Source organism: Bos grunniens, chromosome 3, assembly GCF_055505025.1.
Source record: "Bos grunniens cultivar Pamir isolate PY7600 chromosome 3, Bosgru_T2T1.0, whole genome shotgun sequence".
Classification (NCBI taxonomy): Eukaryota; Metazoa; Chordata; class Mammalia; order Artiodactyla; family Bovidae; genus Bos; species Bos grunniens.
This window is the reverse complement of record NC_141167.1, coordinates 109,030,864-109,053,031: the sequence shown is the minus strand read 5'-3', so window position 1 is coordinate 109,053,031 and position 22,168 is coordinate 109,030,864. Positions and strand designations below refer to the sequence as shown.

The following is a 22,168-nucleotide window of genomic DNA, read 5'->3' as shown; positions in this document are numbered from 1 at the left end:
CTGTTTGGCTTCAATAGCTTTGAACAATATGGACATTTTAGCAATATTAATTCTTTGAATTCACCAACATGGGATTTCTTTCCATGTATTTGTGTCTTCATTTGTTTAACCATATCTTATAGTTTTCAATATACAGATCTTTAATCTCTTTGATTAAATTTGCAATCAATAATAACTCTTTTATTGTTTTTGATGCTATTGAAAACAAGATTGTTTTCTTTATTTCTTCTTCAGATAATCCCTTGTTGTTGTATAGAGCACATCTGATTTTTGTATTTATATTGTATTCTGCAACTCTATGAATTAGTTCATTAGTTCTAACAGATTTTCTGGGAAGTCTTTAAGATTTTCTTTATTTAAGGTCACATCTTCCAACAGAGACAATTTTTTTTCTTCCTTTCCAATTTTGAGGCCTTTATTATTATTATTTTCTTGCCTGATTGGTCTGGCTAGAAATTCTAGAACTATGTTGAATAGGAGTGGAGAGAGGGCACCCTGGCCTTGGAGAATGTATCTGATGAAAAAAAATCAAAATTCTCCAACAATTTAGTCTATTCCTTCTATCAGTTTTTTCCCCCCACCTCTTCAAAGCACATAAGACTCAGGCTTCTAGGAGGAAGGAAACTGATGTCATTTCATTGTGGTGTCCCAGTTTATTATTTTAATGGAGAGCAATATCAGAGTTATTGTTGGTTCAACTAGTGCCCTAATCAGTGGAGATATTTGCTTTCTTTCTCAGGCATGTTGCTGTTCCAAGTTAGATTCTGCCAAGTCATCATCATAACATCTTTCCAGATGTCTAGGGGAAATTTCCAAGTGGCCAAATTACAAGAGTACAGAATAGATAGACAACTGGTTAGATAGATAGACAGATGTAGTGTGTGTGTGCTCAGTCACTCAGTCATGTCCAACTCTTTTCAACCCCATGTACTATATAGCCTGCCAGTCTCCTCTGTCCAGGGAATTTTCCAGGCAAGAATACTAGAATGGGTTGCCTTCTACCGAAGAGATCTTCCTGACCCAGGGATCGGTTCCACAACTCTTGTGTCTCCTGCATTAGCAGGCAGATTCTTGACCAGTGAGCCACCTGGGAAACCATATATGTCCCTCCGAATATTAATGTCTGAAGTGAGGTGAGTGGGTCAGTGGAGGGAGCTGGCTTCCTTTTCTCCCCTTTGCCACAATCCCCTCAGATTCCTGCCTTCTGCCCCCACGTGGTGAGTCACTTCCTGTCATATGCAGGCTCAGGACTGTGCTGCCCACAGTGGAAACCTGCTTCCTGTGCCACACAGTCCTAGTCCAGTCCTCAGTGGCCCCCATGGGTCCTTGTCTGCTAGAGCCCTCCCTTTCCCAGGGTGCAGGACCCCAGCCAGGCCGAGGAAAGTTTCCAGGGCTTCAAGGCACCTCCAGGCTCTAGATCCCTCCCCCTGAGGCTCTCACACACACTTTTTCTGTCCAGGCATTCCCGGGATTAAAAGAGGCCTTGTTGCAGGAGGAACCACTGGGGGATCACTCAGCATTCTCCTGGCTGTGGCCCTGCTGTTTTACTGCTGGTACCAGAGGAAACCGGGTTTGTGTTCTCTCTTACCCTTTGCTAACCTCCACAACCTGCCCCTGCCTCAGAAACCCCATTCATTGCAGCCTTGGAAACTGCCACATTACCATTCTCCACCTCACCACCCGAGTGCTAATAGATGGGCTCACCTGCTTTCTTCAAAAGGCAGTTTTCTTAACAGATGTCTAGTCTAATTTATGAAGCCTCAGGTGAAAGATGGGGAGGGAATACACATTTTAATGTAAAGTTTCAAGAACTCCAAACAGTTTCCTTGGATAGTTTCTTTGGTCCAAACAGACTGGTCCACTAGATACTTCAGACCATCCTACATCCCCCATAAGTGGACAATCAAATAAAAGTTGAAAGGCCCTACGAAGAAATGACTGAGAATGGGAGCTGACTAATCTCTATCCTTCTTCCTCAGAGATGTCCTTGAGTCAAAGCCTGGGACCAGCATCTCGTATTCCAATGGCTCTGCTCTCTACAGGTCAGGCTACTGGCTCCCCCTCCACCCAGAGGAGAGAGTTTCTCCCAAGTACTGTCTGTTGTGCTTCCAAAGTCTTCTTGCTTTAGCCCAGGTCAGGCTAGTTTCAGCTGGTGTAGAGGCATACACAAAAGCTTTTTCAGCTCTAGTGCAGTTACCCACATGCTTTAACTTTGTGTTTTGAGTGCATGCTCAGTCACTTCCCACTCTTTGTGACCCCATGGACTGTAGCCCCCCCAGGGTCCTCTGTCCATGGAATTTTCCAGGCAAGAATACTGGAGTGGGTAGCCCTTCCCTTCTCCAGGGGATCTTCCCTACCCAGGGATCAAATCCAGGTCTCCTGCATTGCAGGCAGATGCTCTACTCTCTGAGCCACCAGGGAAGCACAACTCTGTTTTTAACTTAATTCAACTCAACTCACCAGATCCTTCTGAGCACCTCCTGTGTATCCTGCACTCGGCTGGATGTACAGAGCTTTGGACCTCTGACCAAAGTGTCCTTAACAAGCCTGAGGTGAAGTCTGAGGTTCTGGGCATAACCACAGTTTCTTCTGGAAATCCACCTGTAGCCCCACACTACTCTACAAGAACAACAATTTGGTTGTATTTAGTATTTCCTAAGGTATATAAACACAGCCTTGAACCCTGATCAAGTCTCAGATGTTTGCATATTCAACACAGCAATGTGTAGCCCTGACCCCAGCAAGTTATGTGCTTGGTTCAATTCTTTTTCACGAGAATCCGAGACTGCACTCACATTTGAATTGACTCTGTTAGCACCTGGGCTTCCCTGGTAGCTCAGCTGATAAAGAGTCCATCTGCAATGCAGGTGACCCCAGTTTAATTCCTGGGTCTGCAAGTTCCCCTGGAGACCTAGGCTGCCCACTTAAGTATTCTTGTGCTTCCCTGGTGGTTCAGATGGGAAAGAATTCGCCTGCAATGTGGGAGACCTGGGTTTGATCCCTGGATTGGGAAGAACCCCTGGAGCAGGGCATGGCAACCCACCCCAGTATTCTTACCTGGAGAATAGCCCTGGACAGAGGAGCCTGGTGGGCTATGGGGTCGAAAGAGTCGGACACAACTGAGCACCGCACAGCACAGCACAGCACAGCACACAGCTCAGGTGGTACATGTGTGAAATATTTGAGGATGAGCTCCCTCTGCTGACACAAATCTGCCTTTGTTTTATTTGCAGGAGATGTCTTTCAGGGAGACACAATCAGGTGAGGTCTCAGCCTTCTGGTTTCCCAAGAATAAAATATGCAGAACTGTGGGGATACAAGATTAGGCCAAGTGATTTCTCTATGTCCCTGTGGCTTGATGCTCCCACTTTCACATTCTTTAAAATGGCCATAATCACAGCTTCTTAGAATCCTTCTAATAGTGTATACAATGGACTTTCCCACATAAATAGATCAGTTTCTTATTTCAAATTTACCCATTCCATTAAATGGATGATACTAAAGGTTATAGATTTTCTAGGTTGGCACAAAATATTTCTGGTGCAAATAGTCCTATAGTTAGACCACATGTTACTATAACTGTATAAAATGATTGTTAGTCCTAGATTTTACAGTGGGGTCTCAGCTTCTACTAATCCTCTTTTTGTCCCAAATGTGCTTATTTACTCATCAAATTTTGTGTTTTTAAGTTTGGTTTGGTAAATATGGTCTTGTTCTTCTATCTGTGTCAGTGTCTCAGTCTTAGGACATAGTCAGGGTCTTGGATCATGGATTATGTCTAATTGCTTCTTGAATTATCCAGGCAGAATGCTGTGAAGACACTTCTTCCTGATGATGAGGCTGGGTTTTGTTTGTTTGTTTGTTTGTTTTTTACCAATTGAGAGTGACCATTCTATTTATGAGATGATCATTTCTATGACGTCAAAGACTCTTCTGGCCTCGTTCTGCTGACTTCTCCCTACTCTTTTTTTTTCTCTATCCGACTTTCATGTATAGTGTAATGTTCCAAGGATGATCAGTGTTTCTATGCCTTACAGGAGACCCCTGACCTTAGGCCCACCAGGACCCCTCAACCCCATGTGCCCTGCCCCTGTGGAGCTGCAGCAGTTGTACATCAATGGTGAGGACTCCCTGGTAGGAAGCTGTTCTGGGCCTGAGCCAGAGAAAGATACTTGTTTTGAGGCCTGGCAAAAGGCCCTGGTCTCCCTAAGTATCCCAGACATTCATGGTAAACAATTGTTTATGAAGAAGCATCTGTAGCATGCCCCACTGACTGGCACTGCTTACAAAGTGTTGTTTTTTTTTTTTTTTTTCTTCTCAGTGCATCCCAGAGAAAGAGACTTGGTATATTCTGAGATCCAGATTACGCAGCCTGGGGCAGAAGGGGAAGGTATGTTACTGGGGAGAGATTCTGGCTTCAAATTGCATTCATTCATTTGACACATGTTTGCTGAGTCTCCTTTGAGTAAAGGGAGTGAATGAGTGATCAAAACAGATTAAAAATCCCTACAGTAGTGCTTAGATTCCAAAGAAAGAGGACAGATACAGAAAGCTATGTAGCATCTTTCCTGATGTCAGAACAAAAATTAAACATTCTTCTAATAGACATTGTAATCATGAGGGTATATGTTCAAAGTTTACCTGAAAGTAATGAATGAATTATTGCAAAGCACCTACCATGTGATAAGAATATTATCATTATAATATATAAATATTAATATGTGTAATATATACACATTTAGTTAATCTATATAACAACCCTGTGTAACCCACATACTCAGCAAGCAAGACTCATGACTTACTTACAAAAATTTTCTGTCCCCCACTGTGTCTTTAAACTTTCTTCTGTGAGAGGTTTTCCTGGGCACTTGGGTTGAAAATTCTGGCAACCAAAGGCTTTTCAACACATTCTCCATTCTCTTAGGTGATAGACAGTAGGTGGACACTTTATGTCACAGTCTTGTAGTCTCTTACTTAGTAAGTAAGTAAGTAAGTCTTTTACTTTAGTAAGTAAATAGAACTCCAAGTTTGAAGATGGTTAATCAGAACTTTCTCCTCACCTAGTGCAGGCAGGTTTCAGAATGAAGCTGGCAACGGTGTGGGTGATGGGGAGGACCAGGCAGAGTTGGCTTCTTCCCTATTTCTTGGGTTGACTTCCCCTAACTAGCTTGGGGAAAGGAGTGGGAAAGAAGTTACTCCAACTGGTACTGTGGAAGCTGGCTTCTGCCTTCCTGAGATGACAGATACTTAAGTGGGCACTCCCTCCTATAATGTATATATATGGTCTCTCATATATATGATGGAGCCCTCCTTCCTAAAGTTCCTTAGGCACAGGTGAGGCATTTCTAATTCCATGAGTTGTTTCTTGCTCCTTCACTAGCCTTACCTCCAATCAGTCACATCCAACTTCCTGCTGCTGGAGTCCCTTGGTACCTGGAGGCTTTATTGAACAGGACTTAAGGTGACCACACTTTTGCTTGTTCTGTCTCCCATGTGGACCACATCTGTACCTGGGGACACCTAAGAATTTCAGGTCCTAGCTGGCCCAGCAGATTTCTTTTGATCCCACCACTTGTTGTGAGTTAGAACTCTCAATGCTCCTGACAAGGGGTGTTGAAATATTTTTTAATTGTAATCTGCAGTAATAAATACAAGCTGTGTAAAAAAAAAAGAAATATAAGTTGTACTGTTAAGAAATGTGAATGTGCACATATATATGCACACACACATACCTAAACCAAAAGTTTTAGGAGATAATACTTAGTGTGATGCACTCAATTTTCTATTCTACTCAAATTGATTGTTTTAATCAACTTTATGGAGGAATCAACAATATAAAATATAATTCACCACTTTTAAATGCACATTCAAATTATTTTAACAAATGTATCCATTCACAGAACCACCACCACAATCACACTGTGATGTGTGAACATTTCCAGAAGCCCAGAAAATCCTTTCATACTCCTTTGCAGTTAATCTCCCTCCAGCATCACCCTTGACAATTACTGATCTGCCTTCTGTCCTATAGTTTGCTATTCTATAATTTCACATAAACAGATTCTTATATAATGCAGTCCTTTTGTTTGGCTTCTTTCACTTAACACAATGTTTTGAAACTCATCCACATTCTAGCATAAGTAGTTCACTAATTTTTTGACACGTAAAAAGCTATGCCTATTTAATATATACAGCTCATGAGTTTGGGGATGAATCAACACCACAGAAATTGTCACTACCATTAAGGCCATAGATATATGCACCATTTTCCAAAGTTTTCTTTCACACCCTTTATGATGATGATAATGATGATGTGTCGTAAGGACACTTAACATAAAATTTACCTTCTTACTAATTTTAAGTATATAATAAAATATAGTTAGTGATTGCAATATGTAGCTCAGTTGCTAAGTCATGTCCAAATCTTTGCTACCCCATGAACTACAACATGCCAGGCTTCCCTGTCCTTCTCTATCTCCTGGAGTTTCCTCAAACTTATGTGTGCTGATGTCATCCAACCATCTCATCCTCTGTTGCCCTCTTCTCCTCCTACCTTCAATCTTCCCCAGCTTCAGGGTCTTTTCCAGTGAGTCACTTCTTCACATTAGATGGCCAAATGATCGGAGCTTCAGCATCAGTCCTTCCAATGAATATTCAAAATTGAATTCCTTTAGAATTGACTGGTTTGATCTCCTTGCAGTCCAAGGGACTCTCAAGAGTCTTCTTCAGCATCACAGCTTGAAAGCATCAATTCTTTGGCATTCAGCCTTCTTTATGGGCCAACTCTCACATACATGACTACTGGAAAAACTATAGCTTTGACTAGATGTACCTTTGTTGGCAAAGTTTTTTTTTTTTTTTTTTTTTAAACTTTACATAATTGTATTAGTTTTGCCAAATATCAAAATGAATCCACCACAGGTATACATGTGTTCCCCATCCTGAACCCTCCTCCCTCCTCCCTCCCCATACCATCCCTCTGGGTCATCCCAGTGCACTAGCCCCAAGCATCCAGTATCGTGCATCGAACCTGGACTGGCATCTCGTTTCATACATGATATTTTACATGTTTCAAAGCCATTCTCCCAAATCTTCCCACCCTCTCCCTCTCCCACAGAGTCCATAAGACTGTTCTATACATCACTGTCTCTTTTGCTGTCTTGTACACAGGGTTATTGTTACCATCTTTCTAAATTCCATATATATGTGTTAGTATACTGTATTGGTGTTTTTCCTTCTGGCTTACTTCACTCTGTATAATAGGCTTCAGTTTCATCCATCTCATTAGAACTGATTCAAATGTATTCTTTTTAATGGCTGAGTAATACTCCATTGTGTATATGTACCATAGCTTTCTTATCCATTCATCTGCTGATGGACATCTAGGTTGCTTCCATGTCCTGGCTATTATAAACAGTGCTGCAATGAACATTGGGGTACACATGTCTCTTTCCCTTCTGGTTTCCTCAGTGTGTATGCCCAGCAGTGGGATTGCTGGATCATAAGGCAGTTCTATTTCCAGTTTTTTAAGGAATCTCCACACTGTTCTCCATAGTGGCTGTACTAGTTTGCATTCCCACCAACAGTGTAAGAGGGTTCCCTTTTCTCCACACCCTCTCCAGCATTTATTATTTGTAGACTTTTGGATCGCAGCCATTCTGACTGGTGTGAAATGGTGCCTCATAGTGGTTTTGATTTGCATTTCTCTGATAATGAGTGATGTTGAGCATCTTTTCATGTGTTTGTTAGCCATGGGTCATTTATTTTTCTGAAGTTGAGCTGTAGGAGTTGCTTGTATATTTTTGAGATCAGTTGTTTGTCAGTTGCTTCATTTGCTATTATTTTCTCCCATTCTGAAGGCTGTCTTTTCACCTTGCTAATAGTTTCCTTTGATGTGCAGAAGCTTTTAAGGTTAATTAGGTCCCATTTGTTTATTTTTGCTTTTATTTCCAATATTCTGGGAGGTGGGTCATAGAGGATCCTGCTGTGGTGTATGTCAGAGAGTGTTTTGCCTATGTTCTCCTCTAGGAGTTTTAGAGTTTCTGGTCTTACGTTTAGATCTTTAATCCATTTTGAGTTTATTTTTGTGTATGGTGTTAGAAAGTGTTCTAGTTTCATTCTTTTACACGTGGTTGACCAGATTTCCCAGCACCACTTGTTAAAGAGATTGTCTTTAATCCATCGTATATTCTTGCCTCCTTTGTCAAAGATAAGGTGTCCAAGTTATATCTCTGCTTTTTAATATGCTTTCTAGGTTTGTCATAGCTTTTCTTCCAAGGAGCAAGTGTCTGAATTTCATGGCTGCAGTCATCATTGCAGTGATTTTGGAGCCCAAGAAAATAAAGTCTCTCACTGTTTCCACTTTTCCCCCTTCTTTTTGCCATGAAGTGATGGGACTGGATGCCGTGATCTTAGTTTTTTGAATGTTGAGTTTTAGGCCAGCTTTCTCTATTCTTCTCTTTCATCTTCATCAAGAGGTTCTTTAGTTCCTTTTTGCATTCTGCCATTAAAGTGATATCATCTGCATATCTGAGGTCAATATTTCTCCCAGCAATCTTGATATTCCAGCTTGTGCTTCATCCAGCTCGGCATTTCACATGATGTACTCTGCATTTAAGTTAATTAAGCAGAGTGACGATATACCACCTAGATGTACTCCTTTCCCAATTTTGAACCAGTCTGTTGTTCCATGCCTGGATCTAACTGTTGCTTCTTGTCCTACATACAGACTTCTCAGGATACAGGTAAGGTGGTCTGATAATCCCATCTCTTTAAGAATTTTCCACGGTTTCTTGTGATCCACACAGTCAAAGCCTTTAGCATAGTCAATGAAGCAGAAAGATTTTTTTTTGCAATTCCTTTGCTTTTTCTTAGAGAAGGAATTGGCAACCCACTCCAGTACTCTTGCCTGGAAAATCCCATGGATGGAGGAACCTGGTAGGCTACAGTCCATGGGGTCGTGAAGAGTCGGACATGACTGAATGACTTCACTTTCACTTTATGATCCAGCAGATGTTGGAAATTTGATCTCTAGTTCCTCTGCCTTTTCTAAATCCAGCTTGTACATCTGGAAGTTCTAGGTTCATGTACTGCTGAAGACTAGCTTGAAGGATTTTGAGCATAATCTTGCTAACATGTGAAATGAGGGCAATTGTACAAGAGTTTGAACATTCTTTGGCATTGTCCTTTTTTGGGATTGGAATGAAAGCTGACCTTTCCCAGTCCTGTGGCCACTGTTGAATTTTCCATATTTGCTGGCATATTGCAGAGAAGGCAATGGCAACCCATTCTAGTACTCTTGCCTGGAAAATCCCAGGGACAGAGGAGCCTGGTAGGCTGCAGTCCATGGGGTCGCTAGGAGTCAGACACGACTGAGCGACTTCACTTTCACTTTTCACTTTCATGCATTGGAGAAGGAAATGGCAACCCACTCCAGTGCTCTTGCCTGGAGAATCCCAGGGATGGGGTGGGGGGGGGGGCCTGGTGGGCTGCCGTCTATGGGGTCAAACAGAGTTGGACACGACTGAAGCGACTTAGCAGCAGCAGCTGGCATATTGAGTGCAGCTCTTTAACAGCATCATCTTTTAGGATTTGAAATGGCTCAGCTGGAATTCCGTCACCTCCACTAGCTTTGTTCGTAGTAATGCTTCCTAAGGTCCACTTGACTTCACATTTCAGGATGTCTGGCTCTAGATGAGTGACCACACCATCGTGGTTATCTGGGTCATTAAGAGTTTTTTTGTACAGTTCTTGTGTATATTCTTGCCACCTTTTCTTAATCTCTTCTGTTTCTATTAGGTCCTTGCTGTTTCTGTCCTTTATTGTGCCCATATTTGCATGAAATATTCCCTGATATCTCTAATGTTCTTGAAGAGATCTCTAGTTTTTCCCATCTATTATTTTCCTTTATTTCTTTGCACTGTTTCCTTAAGAAGGCCTTCTTATCTCTCCTTGTTATTCTCTGTGACTCTGCATTCAGTTGGGTATATCTTTTCCTTTCTCCTTTGCCTTCCACTTCTCTTCTTACTACACAGTATATCTCCAGAATGTATTCATCCTTGATAACTCAAACTTTGCACCTTTTGAGCCTTACTTCTAGTTTCCTTTCCCCAAGCTCCTTGTAACCACTATTCTACTCTGCTTCTGTGAGTTTGAAAAAATACAGTGTTTGTCCTTCTGTATCTGGCTTATTTTTCTTAGCATAATGTCTTCCAGATCCAACTGTGTTGTCACAAATGACAGGATTTCCTTCTTTCTTAAGGTGGAATAATATTCCATTGTATATGTGTGTGTATGTCTCTGTGTGTGTATAATATTTCAGTTTTCATTCATCCATCAATAAACTTTTAAGTTGTTTCTATATCTTGCTGTGATCTAGTCAAGATCCTGATTTCATTTCCTTTGGATATGTACTTAGAAGTGGAATTGCTGGATCATACAGTAGTTTTATTTTTAACTTTTTAAGAAACTCCATACAGTTTTCCATATTAACAGTACCAATTCACACTCTCACTGACAGTGTTCCAGAATTCCTTTTTCTCCACATCCTTGCCAACTCTTGGTATCTTTTATCTTTTTAATGATAGCCATCCTAACAGGTGTGATGTGATATCTCACTCTGGTTTTGATTCCACTGATGATTACTGATGTTGAGCACCTTTTCAATAACTGCTGACCATTTGTATGTCTTCTTTAGAGAAACAACTCTTCAGATCCTTTGCCCATTTTAAAATTGGGTTATTATTATTGTTAGTTTAGCTGTTGAGTTGTATGAATTCCTTATATATTTTGCATATGAATCTCTTATCTGATAATATGGTTTGCAAGTGTTTTCTTCCATCTTGTAAGTTGCCTTTCAGTGTCCTTGTGTCTAGTAGAAATTTCAATTGTAAGCTGATCCTGAACTTGGTTTACAAATGAGGTTAAAGACTTCTGCAAGGTCCCAAATCCAATGAAGACTAAGTCTTCTGTTTTACTATAATATTTGCTGCATATAGTGCCTATTGCTATATTTGACTAATGCATATCCTCTGAACACCTGCTTTGTCTGTCACTGATTTCTCAGCCATCCTCACTAATCAGGATCTTTTGAATGATAGAATTAGAATTGCCACCAATTTGATTGGGTTAATTGGGTGCTTCTTATCAAGTTACCCTGATCAGTTGCTATTCTTCACACTCTGTCTTTGACATATTTGTCAAAACACCCTTGAAGCTGAGCACTCTATTGGTGGATGAGTTATATTTCAGGCACTCTCTGTGTTGATGATCTGTAGCAATATTTCTTCACCAGTGCCTGAGTGTTTGCATGAAGGCCCTGAAATTGCATGCAAAGTTCCTTTGATGTGTCTATTATTCCAGGGAGAGAGTACATAGCTTCTATTCAGTCATTAAAAAGATCTGTAACCCCAAAAGATCCATGGAAAAAATATGATGAAAAACAGAGTATCCCAGGATGTATCCTTTTCCCCAGGCTCTATCCCTCCATAAAATTACTATATAGTTCTCATGATTCTATCTGCTCTGAGATTCTTTATGTCTAATAAGGAGGATGTGAGAAATGGTGTGATCACTTACCTAGAGCCAGACATCCTGGAATGTGAAGTCAAGTGGGCCTTAGAAAGCATCACTTCGAACAAAGCTAGTGGAGGTGATGGAATTCTAGTTGAGCTCTTGCAAGTCCTGAAAAATGATGCTGTGAAAGTGCTGCACTCAATATGCCAGCAAATTTGGAAAACTCAGCAGTGGCCACAGGACTGGAAAAGGTCAGTTTTCATTCCAATCCCAAAGAAAGGCAATGCCAAAGAATGCTCAAACTACCACACAATTGCACTCATCTCACATACCAGTAAAGTAATGCTCAAAATTCTCCAAGCCAGGCTTCAGCAACATGTGAACCGTGAACTTCCTGATGTTCAAGCTGGTTTGAGAAAAGGCAGAGGAACCAGAGACCAAATTGCCAACATCCGCTGGATAATGGAAAAAGCAAGCGAGTTCCAGAAAAACATCTATTTCTGCTTTATGGACTATGCCAAAGCCTTTGACTGTGTGGATTACAAGAAACTGTGGAAAATTCTGAAAGAGATGGGAATACCAGACCACCTGATCTGCCTCTTGAGAAACCTATATGCAGGTCAGGAAGCAACAGTTAGAACTGGGCATGGAATGACAGACTGGTTCTAAATAGGAAAAGGAGTGCGTCAAGGCTGTATATTGTCACCCTGCTTATTTAACTTCTATGTGGAGTACATCATGAGAAACACTGGACTGGAAGAAGCACAAGCTGGAATCAAGATTGCTGGGAGAAATATCAATAACCTCAGATATGCAGATGACACCACCCTTATGGCAGAAAGTGAAGAGGAACTAAAAAGCCTCTTGATGAAAGTGAAAGTGGAGAGTGAAAAAGTTGGCTTAAAGCTCAACATTCAGGAAACTAAGATCATGGCATCTGGTCCCATCATTTCATGGGAAATAGATGGGGAAACAGTGGAAACAGTGTCAGACTTTATTTTTTGGGGTTCCAAAATCACTGCAGATGGTGATTGCAGCCATGAAATTAAAAGGCGCCTACTCCTTGGAAGGAAAGTTATGACCAACCTAGATAGCATATTCAAAAGCAGAGACATTACTTTGCCCACAAAGGTTCGTCTAGTCAAGGCTATGGTTTTTCCTGTGGTCATGTATGGATGTGAGAGTTGGACTGTGAAGAAGGCTGAGTGCCGAAGAATTGATGCTTTTGAACTGTGGTGTTGGAGAAGACTCTTGAGAGTCCCTTAGACTGCAAGGAGATCCAACCAGTCCATTCTGAAGGAGATCAGCCCTGGGATTTCTTTGGAAGGAATGATGCTGAAGCTGAAACTCCAGTACTTTGGCCACCTCATGCGAAGAGTTGACTCATTGGAAAAGACTCTGATGCTGGGAGGGATTGGGGGCAGGAGGAGAAGGGGATGACAGAGGATGGCTGGATGGCATCACTGACTCAATGGACGTAAGTCTGGGTGAACTCTGGGAGTTGGTGCTGGACAGGGAGGCCTGGCGTGCTGCGATTCATGGGGTCGCAAAGAGTTGGACACGACTGAGTGACTGAACTGAACTGAACTGAAAGTTTTCTCTTACTGTGGTTCCATCTCCAAGAAACTTTGGCAATCAAATCAAAACCAGAACATGATAATATAAGACAGTTTTTCCCTCAGGGAATACATTTAAAGGATTCTAGTGTGAACTTGCAGAAAAAGCAGGGGTTGGACTTTGCGATTGGTGAGATGGAGGTGCTGTAAATTAAGAGAGGCAATAATTGAAACTAAGAGAGAAATTATCTCTTAGCATCTGTAAAGAAAGGGAGTGAGGTTTCTCTTTGTGGTATTGAGGGAGAACTTTATAGATCAATGGAGCTTGCAAAGAACATCCAGAGGGTTGGGTAAAGAAATGGTAAAACAAGATCATGTGTGTTGTAGGAGGTGTTAGGTGGCAGAGAAGAGAAAATGAGAATCAATGCAGACAGCCCAATGACTCCCAGATTCTGGGAAATAAGCTAGAAGACTGGGTTTGGAGTGGATCCAAACATTCATCACCCTGTGGTTTTCTTTTTCTCCACAGCCAATACCTTCAGAACATCTCTAGAGGACCAGGTGAGTTTCATTTCCTGACTGTTTTTCTCTCCCACTACTACCTATCACCCCACATTCCCTCTCCTTCCAGTTCTTCTTCTATCTTTTTTCCACCCCAGCATATCTCAACTGTCTACTCTGAAGTGAAGACACAGCTCTGAGATGATTCAGCTGGAAAGGTCAGCTCTAAAGATGAAGATGCCAAGGAAAGTTATCAGAATATCCTACTTATACAACTTGTCTCTGATCCAAAGACCCAGCTTAGTGCAGTCCTTGAGGACTCTGGAGCGACCAACTAGTTCCAGCTTTCCAGTTCTTCTTGCCCATGTGCATTCACTTCAAGGACTTCTGATTCATCCAGTCTGAGGCAGTGATGGGAAGACCCCTCAGAGACTACACTGAAATGACCAAGATCCATGGTCAAGAGAGAAGCCTATATACCTTCTCTGAGCCTAATCTAAGGTGCTCCTTACTGTCTGATTTCAGGAGAGGGAAAAGACTGCTGTAGAAAAACAGAAGGACAAATTTTGGAGAATTGGGATTTCTACCTAGATAGAAAAGACTGAGTGAATCAGGTCTCTGTTTAATACATATTCAGCAACTCTCCCTGTGGGGAATAGGTTGCTTCAATTGGTTTCACTATGAGTGGCTGCCTGCATACTTCACAAGCAAAGCACAGGTCCATCCCTCCTGCTTACACTGCCTGTCAGGATTCAGTTGCAGACAAAAGAATCCATTTCAAGTGGTTTACAGATAAAGGAATTAAAAAATTTATATCGGCTACTTTGAAAAATCATTTGAAGAGCTGGAGAAGCAGGCTCCAGACTGAGCTTCCAAAAGCAAAACCTGATTTCATTAATGTTATTAGGGGCAAAGATTTTTAACACTGGAGACAAGAAATACAACAAATATAAAAAGTTAAGTAACAACCTGGAAAACCTAAATTTGAATTGGAAATGTCAGTACAAACTGATGACAAAAACTGCTCATTTAAAAAATGTTATCTATTTCTGAGGTCATCCACCAGAAAGGTCTAGAAATAATTAATAATTCAGTAACAATGAGCATCCATTGCACATGCTGTAGTCTCTAAATACTTTTTCCTATTCAAAGAATATAGAGCCACCTTTCTTGTAGGAGCTGTATCTTTGAGTTATCAAATAGGTGATGTTAGAATAATTCTTCCAATAAATGAAGAAGGACTGAAAGAAATAGAAGGCAACTATTTTGTGTGAATGTTTCATGCTACACCTAATGATCAAGTTGATATAAAAAAACCCAGCCTAATATTATAGGCCTCCTAGTGGAAGTATTCAATACCACCTACAAAGTATTTAAGCCTGAATTATCAGAAGTAGATCTATTGAAGTCTCTAGATCTAACTACCAGTTTATAGGAAATACAGTGGACAAAGGATTTTGTTAAATAGCACCATGGGATTGTGATCAGAAAAATCTAAACTATGGAAAAATTCTAAAGGATAAATGATCTGGTTTCTTTAACAAAAAAAGAAAGGAGGAAGGGAAGACTTATAAATTAAATGATACTTAAGACATGTCAGTCAAAAGGAATGAGTGGGTCTTGCCTCAAACAAATCAAGTTTAAAAAGAATTACTTATGGAATACTAAATGAAATTTATACATTAATATGAAGAAATTATGTTTGGATAATTTATATGTTTGAAGAATTTATGTTTTGGGTATAAATGATAGTATTATGGTTATGTTTTTATTAAAAATATTCATCTTTTACTTAATACGGAAGTATTTGTACATTAAATATTATGATTTTGCTTGAAATAATCCAATAAGAGTTGGGTGGGCAGGAAGTGGATAGAGGTACAGATAAAGCAAGATTGGTCATGTGAGCACCATTTCTGAAGCTGGATGATAGGTATGTAAAGGGAGGAAGTAGAGCTTATACTAGTCTCTTTGTATGTCTTAAATTTTGATGATAAAAAGTTAAGCATTGCATTGTACATATGTACCACAGCTTCTTTACCCAATGGATCTCTAGGTTGTTTCGTGTCCTAGCTACAGTAAATAGTGCTGCAAGGAACATTGGCGTACATGTGTCTTTTACAATTATGATTGTCTCAGGGTAGCCCAGTAGTGGGATTGTTGGGTCATATCGTAGTTTTATTCCCAGTTTTTAAGGAAACTCCATACTGGCTTCGATAGTGGCTGTATCAGTTTGCATTTCCACCAACAATGATAGAGGGTTCCCTTTTCTCCACATTCTCTCCAGCATTTATTGTTTGTAGATTTTTTGATGATGGCTATTCTGACCAGTGTGAGGTGAGTTCACATTGTAGTTTGATTTGCATTTCTCTAATAATGAGCAATGTTCAGCATCTTTTCATGTGTTCATTAGCCATCTGTATGTCTTCTTTGAACATTGCTCAGTCATAAAAAGGAACACATTTGAGTCAATGTTAATGAGGTGGATGAACCTAAAGCCTATTATACAGAGTGAAGTAAGTCAGAAAGAGAAAAACAAAAGTGTAAAGTATGTAAAAGCCATATGTAAAGTAGATAGCCAGTAGGAATTGTTGTATGATTGAGAGAACTCAAACCAGGGCTCTGTGACAAGCTGGAGGGGTGGGATGGGCTGGGAGGGAGGTTCGAGAGGGAGAAGACATATGCACACTTATGGCTGAATCATGTTGATGTATGGCAGAAACTGACACAGTAGTGTAAAGCAATATCCTCCAATTAAAAATAAATAAAATTTAAAAAGATAATAAGACCTAGGGTGGACGGGATAGTTAAGGAGTTTGGGATGGGCATGTACACACTGCTATATTTAAAATGTATAGCTGACAATGTCCTACTGTGAATAGCATGGGAAACTCTGCTCAATGTTATGTGGCAGCCTGGATGGAAGGAGAGTCTGGGGAGAGAACAGATACATGTATATGTGTTGCTGAGTTCCTTTGCTGTCTAGCTGAAACTATAATATGCATTAATATTGGCTATACTCCAATACAAAATAAAAAGTTAAAAAGAATGTTAAGCACTCCCAATCTCCCACACTCTGCTTTACTTTTATCCCTCAAGCATTTATCACTTTAAAATATACCATACAATTTGCTTATGTACTATGCTTATTGTATGTCAGTCCTCTGGAAAGTAAATTAAGGGAAACAACGTTTGTCTTTTTCGCTCACTGACACATCCCAAGCACCTAGAACTATGCTTGATACATTCTAGGTGCTTAATAAATACTTTTGAATATCTGAATTGCCTATTTTATTCTAAAAGATCTGCCATGACAGTTCTTTTAGAATGGTGTGTGTGTGTGTGTGTGTGTGTGTGTGTACTTTTAGTGTAGCTAGTAAAAGCAGTGTATCAAAATGAATATGGGTTTTAAATCCAAAAGATTTTAGTTCAAGACTTGAATTGCCACTTATAATTTCTTAGATAAATTATATACATTTTTTGCATCTAATTTCCCTGTATGCAAAATGAAGATACTATGTACCTCATGGGCTTCCCAAGTAGTAAGAACTGATAGCTTATGGTGAACGATGGTGAATTTGTGGTCTCCGAAGATTTAACTTTGGGACCAGGCATCAGGCTTGATCACTCAACAGCTTTTGTGTAGCAGAGTTTTATTAAAGTGAAAAAGGAACAGAGAAAGCTTCTGACATAGACATCAGGAAGGGGCTGGAGAGTGCCCCCATTCTTAGTCTTAGCAAGGGAGTTATATACTTTTTAATTGTTTATTACAATAAATCAAAAGGATGTCTCAAGGTTGTAAAGATATTACTAGATCTATTTCCACAATATACATTTTAAGACAACAGGATTAGTCAGAAGGTTTTCAGGAAAAAGAAACATGTCCTCAAAGCAGGATACATTATAGTTATATAATCCTTACTAAGGAATGTAGAAAAAAACCTTGTCCTTTCCTCCTCCTTGAGAATTCCAGACCCCTTACTCCTCCTTGGGGACCCTGGACTTCTTATCAACCTGCCTAAGGATTGACTCTCAGAACCTACCTGCCAATGCAGGAGACATGAGACGCGGGTTTGATCCTTGGCTCAGAAAGATCTCCTGGAGATGGGCATGGCAACCCACTTCAGTATTCTTGCCAGGAGAATCCCAAGGACAGAGGAGCCTGGTGTGCGACAGTCCGAAGGATAGCAGACTCTGACACAACTGAAGCGACTTAGCACACATGCTCATACCTTGTATGACCATTGTGAGCACATTCCTAATAAAGGCTTTTGTCCTTGCAGTTCCCTCTATCTGTAATGCCTTTCCTCTTGATAACCACTACTTGTTTCCTCTCATCCTTTAGAGCTTACTCAAATGTAATCTCCATAAAGTCTTCCCTTATTACCTGTTTATGATAGACACATCATCTAATCTTCATCAACTCTTCTTCTTATGCTACCTCATATTTATCCAAAGCACTTTTGTCATCTGACATTATAAATTATTTGTTTATTATCTGATTACCCAAAGCATAATTTATGCTCTATGTAAACAAGAATTTTATTTGCTTTGTTTAAGAATGTACCCTTAGTGCCTCTTTCAGAGCCCAACACATGATAAGCACTTAGTTAACATTTATGAATTATGAGAATTATATAAAGCAATCAATGTAAGTGTCTGATAATGTGCCTTTTGCATATAAGCATTCAATACATATTAATTGTCAGTGTTTAGTAAGCCACTGATTTATTTTCTAGGTCAAAAAATATTTATTGTGCACTTAGTATACCAAACATAAAGATAGATTAGGAAAAATTGTTTCTCCTTAAGAAGTTTCCAGTAGAAAACAGACTGGATACAAGGGAAGGGGAATGAGAGGGTGGGACAAATGGGCAGAGCAGCATGAACACATTTACACTGCCAAATGTAAGATATAGAGCCAGTGGGGATTTGCTGTATGATTCAGGGAACTCACCAGGGCTCTGTGATAACCTAGAGGCGTGGAAAGGGGTGGGGGGTGGGAGGAAGTTTCATGAGGGAGGGGCTATATATATGCCTATGGCTGATTCATATTGATGTGTGGCAGAAACCGACACACTATTGTAAAGCAATTATTCTTCAATTAAAAATAAAATTAAAAAGAAGTTTCCAAAGTAACGCACTGGAAGAGATAGATACATAAAGAGATAATTCCAGTATAATGGGAAAGTATGATTAGATGGGGAGAAGGCAATGGCAACCCACTCCAGTACCCTTGCCTGGAAAATCCCATGGATGGAGGAGCCTGGTAGGCTGCCATCCATGGGGTCACAAAGAGTCAGACACGACTGAAGTGACTTAGCAGCATGATTAGATGGAGCACTTAGCCCATGTGTTAGGGAAAGTAACATTAACAGTTGTAACAGGTGAGCCCAGAAGACTCAGGAACTTTCCAAACAAATCATCAGTTGCTCTCAGAGTGAAGGGTAAGGCTGCACTCCACCCAGCCACTCAGGAACATAGGTTGCTTACATCTCATGGTACTGCCATCTTCAGTGCTTCCAGTTCCTCTGCAAAAGGGGAGAGCATGGAAGGTCAGCCAAAAGACTTTAGGGCCCAGTCCTGAAAGTGAAATACATTTCATTGCTCCCACAGGCCACTGACCAGAACTTAGCCACAGTTTCCCTACCTAACTCAGGAGTGGGAGTAGGAATCCAGCTGAGGCCTGGAAATCAGAGGACACAGATCTTATGGACACCCCAGCTAGTCACTGTGTGACTCAACCAAGGGCAATTTTCAGGGAAATTTTTTCTGGAAGAGATAGCACACAGTGAGCAAGAGAATATTAACATGTAGGAACCAACCGGATCTGAGTTCAGATCCAGGTCACAGTTCATATCTATGTAACCTTAGCTGTTGTTGTTCAGTTGCAAAGTTGTGACGAACTCTTTGTGATCCATGGACTTGTCCATTACCAGCTCCCGGAGTCTGCTCAAACTCACGTCCATTGAGTCAGTGATGCCATCCAACTATCTCATCCTTTGTTGTCCCCTTCTCCTCCTGCCTTCTACCTTTGCCAGAATCAGGATCTTTTCCCATGAGTTAGCTCTTTGCATCAGGTGACCAAAGTATTGGAGCTTCAGCTTCAGCATCAGTCCTTACAATAAATATTCTGTGTTGATTTCCTTTAGGATTGACTGTTAAGTTACTCAAATATCTCCTTAGAGATTAAAAATGAGAGAGCAGTAGAACCTAATTCATAAACATGCTGTGAGGATTAAATGTGTGGAGTCTTAAGCATAAAGTTTAAGACACAGTAAACATTTATTAATAAGAAATATTAGCTGTCAGGAAGAGGAGAAAGGAAGGAACGGTAAGGAGAGGAAAAGGAAACTGAATTAGAAAACTAAACACAGAAAGAATGGGCTAGGAAATGAAGCAAAGGGCTTTGCTGCTGCTGCTGCTGCTAAGTCGCTTCAGTCGTGTCTAACCTTGTGCGACCCCAGAGATGACAGCCTACCAGGCTCCTCCGTCCCTCGGATTCTCCAGGCAAGAACACTGGAGTGGGTTGCCTAGACAGACATAGATAACTGTGCTCAGGTTTAAAACAGAAAAATGTGTTCAGGAACTTATAAGCAGATTAGTATATGTTCAGAGTAAAAATCTGCTTACTGGAAAATTGTGTCAGTCTGGAAAGGCAGCTATCCCAGTAACCTTGGCACCATAAGGAAATTTATCTTGTAACCATCAGGAACCAAGGATGATTTAGTCTAACAGTGTGTCTCAGATTTGTGTCCTTCAGAGAGCTCTTTCTGGTGGTTGTGTCACAGCTTCATGGTGGGTGAGCCTGGTGACAGGGAGAGTGCTTAGGTACTGTCACTGTAGTCTAGGTTAGATGAACAGGGTAGAGCCACAGACGCAGTACAGGGGAGGGGCACAAAACTTGTTTTTTGAGAAACTCAGTAAAAGTAATTGATCGATTAGAAGTGAAGAAAGGCATCGAGGACAGCTCCCAGGAATTTGGCTTAGGCTGCTCAGGGGAACTACGATGCCATAGATGGAGACAAACTGGAGTATAATTCAAAAATTTCTTGGCAAAACTGCAGCCTCACCCAGTTTTGCTCAGTGTTGCATTTTATGCACTGGGACTTTATTTGCCAAAAACTTTGTGGAAAATTTGAGATTCACATCACATCTCTCTCCTTCTGGCCAATCACTTTGGGGCTTAGTCTTTTTCCTTTTCTTTAAGAATTTGATTCATTGCCTTCACTCTCGAGTTGTTAGGAAGTTTACCTAGATAATCACTATGATAATTCCATCTTGTGTTTTTAATGATTCTGCTGTGCTTGCCACCAGCCTTTGGTCTCATTAGCACCATCCCAGCTTCTTGCTTATTATATTTAATAAAATCTCTAAAGCTAAGCATGGCCTTAAGATAAGATGTAAAAACAACCCCTACCCAAATGTCAGCTCAAGAGTCTCAGAAAGAGGAACCCCAAGATAAATATATCATTTATGTTTATGCAAAATTGTGTTATGTCTTCAGACTTGCCAGAGGCATGGAAAAATAACACCTCAAAAATTTACATAAGCTGGAGGGGCAAGGGGAAAGCCTCAAACCAGTTGGCTTCTATTATTTTCTAGCTAAAAAAAGAAAAAAAAAAAAAATAGAATTTTCATTATGAGAGGAAATCAGCTCATTTGCACAGGGCCTCCTTCCCTGAGAACACAGGAAGTCCAAGTTCTCCCCAAGAAGCTATTCAGGGTCATGAAGAGGAGGGCAGAGTTAGATTCAGGATATTATATAACTTTTATGACCCAGTGAAAAGTGAAAACGTACTGGGGTCCAGCCCCGGTTGGATCCAGGGATTCCCTCGGGAGGACGGCATTGGCGAAAAAGATAGATAAAAGGAAAAAGACACAGACGTTTGATCTGACTGGTTTATGTGGGAAAATAATAAAACCTGTGACGCCAGGTTTGCACTGACCACGGAGGCCGCAGGCGCCCTCTAGAATAGCGGAAGGTGCCCCACCTTAGGCACCTTCTTGAGTGGGTCTTGGAAGCCCAGGCAAGTAAGTGGTCTCAGAGAGCCCCCACGCTCCAAGTCAGTTACCATGAAGGAAGAACAGAGAAGAAAAGGAGAGAAAAGGAAGGAAGAAAGAATGACACGGGGAGACCAAGCTTTGAGTAAGGCCTGTAGCTTTATTTTCAAAGGGAGCTTATATACCTTAAGTCGTGCATAGAGGATAATAGGGGGTGTAAAATCATGCAAAGTCAGCAGTCTTTGATCCTTATCGAGACCAGGCTTTCTTCTCTGCAAACTTATCATATACAAATGGTTTAGGTGATTTACATCATCTTCTGGCCAGAAGGCCTGTTAACATTTTATGACTCTGATAAAGGTTTGTCAACTGTAAGACTTATTTTCTCTGAGAGTAATTATTTTAAAGTTTGGCGCCATCCTCCGAAGGTGTTAGATAAAGTTGCATTCCTATAGGGCAAAGGTGCAGTGGGCTTACAACAAAGGAAATAATTTATTACCTTAAGGGTCTAAAGTTGTTAACACCAAGGCCACTACTTATTTTTTTCCATATACCAACTATATTAATTAATACACTTCTGAGGATACAATACA

General features: G+C 40.6%; 1 protein-coding gene across 1 annotated transcript in view; it reads left to right on the top strand.

The window, feature by feature from the left end:
- The window catches only part of FCRL4 (Fc receptor like 4), a 45,451-nt gene extending 31,413 nt beyond the window's left edge, over nucleotides 1–14,038 (top strand). The window contains 7 exon segments of the mRNA XM_086394078.1: nucleotides 1,460–1,570; nucleotides 1,980–2,042; nucleotides 3,234–3,261; nucleotides 4,038–4,120; nucleotides 4,322–4,390; nucleotides 13,600–13,631; nucleotides 13,730–14,038. Coding sequence (XP_086250204.1) covers nucleotides 1,460–1,570; nucleotides 1,980–2,042; nucleotides 3,234–3,261; nucleotides 4,038–4,120; nucleotides 4,322–4,390; nucleotides 13,600–13,631; nucleotides 13,730–13,909 — 566 coding nt within the window. The 3' untranslated portion in view covers nucleotides 13,910–14,038.
- Nucleotides 14,039–22,168: the final 8,130 nt, after the last annotated feature.